The sequence below is a fragment of the Hylobates moloch genome, unplaced genomic scaffold (assembly GCF_009828535.3).
Source record: "Hylobates moloch isolate HMO894 unplaced genomic scaffold, HMol_V3 SCAFFOLD_14, whole genome shotgun sequence".
Taxonomy (NCBI): Eukaryota; Metazoa; Chordata; class Mammalia; order Primates; family Hylobatidae; genus Hylobates; species Hylobates moloch.
This window is the reverse complement of record NW_026652289.1, coordinates 4,079,048-4,082,595: the sequence shown is the minus strand read 5'-3', so window position 1 is coordinate 4,082,595 and position 3,548 is coordinate 4,079,048. Positions and strand designations below refer to the sequence as shown.

General features: G+C 53.1%; 1 protein-coding gene across 7 annotated transcripts in view; it reads left to right on the top strand.

Moving 5' to 3' along the window:
- ABCG1 (ATP binding cassette subfamily G member 1) overlaps positions 1 to 3,324 on the top strand; it is a 72,463-nt gene extending 69,139 nt beyond the window's left edge. For all 7 annotated transcript variants that reach the window (XM_032174111.2, XM_032174109.2, XM_032174110.2 and 4 more), the window contains 2 exons: positions 636 to 754; positions 2,233 to 3,324. In XM_032174111.2, coding sequence (XP_032030002.1) covers positions 636 to 754; positions 2,233 to 2,461 — 348 coding nt within the window. In that variant the 3' untranslated portion in view covers positions 2,462 to 3,324. The remainder of the gene's footprint in view (positions 1 to 635; positions 755 to 2,232) is intronic.
- The last annotated feature ends 224 nt before the right edge of the window (positions 3,325 to 3,548 follow it).

Below are 3,548 nucleotides of genomic sequence, written 5' to 3'. Positions count from 1 at the left end.
CACACCACACACCACACCACACACCACACACTCCACGTCACATACCACACGCTGCAGGCACCACACACACCACACACACTATACACACACGTTCCACACACCATCCTACCCCCGACACACTCGCAGTGCCCCGGCTGGACCTGTGCTCACCGTGAACCCTGAGTCGCGGTGGTTGGTTCCGTCTCTGGGCTGCTCTCCCGGTGGTGCTGACAGGCAGGCGCGCATCCCGCCTGTGGAGGCTGCAGTCCTTCCCCTGGGCCCCGACCGAAGGGGTGCCTGTCACACACCTGCCACGGGCCAGGCACTTAACCCCTCCAGGGACAGCTGTGGAGGAGCAGACAGCAGTCTGTTGAGGAGGGTGTGTCCCCACCTCTCTGGCCTGGGGACATCCACTGGGTCCCAGCTCATCCTGGGCTGCAGGAGGCTCTGGGGCTGCCACGTCACAGCACACCATCCTCAGAGATGGTGACCTCACACCTCGGAAACGCTGCACCTTCTGCCCCATTAAGCACCCTCATTACCCTGCCCAGAAGGTGCCCTGCCCTGCCTGGGGGAAGCTGGGGTGGGTGAGCCTCCTCTACAGGAGGCCAGGCTGCAGGTTCTGCTACATCTGTCCTGTGTGCCCCCAACTCCAGGTGGCCACCTTCGTGGGTCCGGTGACGGCCATCCCGGTGCTCCTGTTCTCGGGGTTCTTCGTCAGCTTCGACACCATCCCCACGTACCTACAGTGGATGTCCTACATCTCCTATGTCAGGTAGCGGGCGTGGGGCACGCGTGGCGTGGGGACGGAGGGTGACGGGGGAAGAACCATCTCCAGCAGCGTGAGGGGCTCACAAAAGCCACTCTGGGCTGCTGGCCAAGTGCAGATCACACATCCGAGGATCCATGCCTTCCATCTTCCGGCTAGTTCCACCTCCTCCTACCCTCACCAACACACACACACTAAACAAGGAGGCCACACAAACCAGCGCTTCACACCCGGAGAGCCATGGCGGGCCCAGGTGTTCTGGGCATTGCCGAGAGCTGCCTTCGGTGGAAGCGCTTCCATCTTTTAGGAACGTTCTCCCTCCCCGAAGTGAACAGTGCTTCCAACAAGTGCTGATTGTAAAACCTTTATAAGAAATCTGGTGGAGGCTGGGTGTGGTGGCTCACGTCTGTGATCCCAGCACTTTGGGAGGCCGAGGCAGGCAGATCACTTGAGGTCAGGAGTTCGAGACCAGCCTGGCCAACATGACGAAATCCCGTCTCCAATAAAAGCACAAAACAATTAGGTGGGCTTGTGGCGCGTGACTGTAATTCTAGCTACTCCGGAGGCTGAGGCGGGAGGGCGGGAGGATCCTTTGAACCTGGGAGGCAGAGATTGCAGTGAGCTGAGATCGTGCCACTGTACTCCAGCCTAGGTGACAGAGTAAAACTCCATCTCAAAAAAAAAAAAAAAAAAAAAAAAAAAATCTGGTGGGAAACAAGTCGTTTTTAAACATCTTTTTAAGCATCCTAATATCTTGGAACGAGAATGCCCAGTGCCTCGGGTCCTTAGCTACAAGGTTTCGTGCTCTCTGTGGAGTGGGGTGTTGGCACGCTGGCCCCACCAGAGGCAGCGCCCATTTTCCAAGCTGCAGAAGTTCCATGTGACACTAAGATCCAAAGCTGGGAACAAGCTCTTCTTTTCTAGAATGTCAGTTCAGACTCAGGTGTATTGTTCAAGAAAACAAAGCACTTGTGCAGAGTTTCGACAATCTGTGTGTGCTGCAACACCACGAAATCAGAAACCGACATCTTTCTTCTCAAAATGAGTGCTTTTGTTCTGACAGGGCAGGGCTGGAGCAGAGGGAGAGAGGGGGCAGGAATGTTTCATATAAATGCTCTCCAGTCCTTGCAAGTGGGCCGGCGCACGATTCCCTCCAACCGTTAGAAAGCATGTAACCTCCGAAGTGAACAAAAGACTTCTCAGTGCATTTCACCAGGGAATGAATACGTACCGCTCATTCAACTTGTTTTCTCGCTGGGGACCCTGGAGGAAACAAAATTGGAAGAAAAACGTAGTGGAGCTGTTGCACGTGTTTGTCTTAAGAAGGTGGTGGGCGGTGAGGGAGTGTTCTGGGGAGGGCGGCCCTTTGGGAAGGGAGGACAGTCGAGCTGGGCATCGCAGGGAGGGTGAACAGCACTGACCTTCGGCCAGCGGCGTGGTTGGCTGGGAGAGCGTCCTCCCTCATGCCCGGCCTTTCCTCCTAGGTATGGGTTCGAAGGGGTCATCCTCTCCATCTACGGCTTAGACCGGGAAGATCTGCACTGTGACATCGACGAGACGTGCCACTTCCAGAAGTCAGAGGCCATCCTGCGGGAGCTGGACGTGGAAAATGCCAAGCTGTACCTGGACTTCATCGTACTCGGGATTTTCTTCATCTCCCTCCGCCTCATTGCCTATTTTGTCCTCAGGTACAAAATCCGGGCAGAGAGGTAAAACACCTGAATGCTAGGAAACAGGAAGATTAGACGCTGTGGCCAAGGGCACGTCTAGAATCGAGGAGGCAAGCCTGTGCCTGCCCGATGACACAGAGACTCTTCTGATCCAACCCCTAGAACCGCGTTGGGTTTGTGGGTGTCTGGTGCTCAGCCGCTCCACCCAGCTGGGTTGAATCTTCTCTCCATTCCCCTTTCTAGCTTTAACTAGGAAGATGTAGGCAGGTTGGTGGTTTTTTTTGTTTTTTTGTTTTTTTTTACATACAGGATTTTAAATACCACAACTGGGGCAGAATTTAAAACTGCAACACAGCTGGTGATGAGAGGCTTCCTCAGGCCAGTCGCTCCTTAGCACCAGGCACCGTGGGTCCTGGATGGGGAACTGCAAGCAGCTCTCAGCTGATGGCTGCGCAGGCAGATGTCTCGGGGCAGAGAGTCCGAGCACGGAGCGATTCCATTTTATGACTGTTGTTTTTCACAGTTTCATCTTTCTAAGGTGTGTCTCTTTTCCAATGAGAAGTCATTTTTGCAAGCCAAAAGTCGATCAATCGCATTCATTTTAAGAAACTGTACCTTTTTAGTACTTGCTGAAGAATGATTCAGGGTAAATCACGTACTTTGTTTAGAGAGGCGAGGGGTTTAACCGAGTCACCTAGCTGGTCTCATACATAGACAGCACTCGTGAAAGATTGAAGGCAGGTTCCAGGTGGAGGGAAGACGTGGACGCCATCTCCACTGAGCCATGCAGAAATTTTTAAGAGCTATACAAAAAATTGTAAGAAGACATTGGCCAACTCTTTCAAAGTCTTTCATTTTCCACGTGCTTCTTATTTTAAGCAAAATATATTGTTTGTTTCTTCCTAACTTTCTGACTACCTTAGTTTTGCCTAGGTTGATTTAAACAAACAAACAGCTTCCCTTTCTTCCTATATCACCTCAGCTGCCTCCAGTGAACCTGGAATAACAGGGCTTAGGGAAATTCAGGCACGACCTTTGAGGGTTGGCTCTGCAGGAGCGGCCAGCAGTGAAAGATGGGCTAACTGTGCAAGAGGGGAGGAGGCCAACGAGATGGCATCAGAATCCAAGGG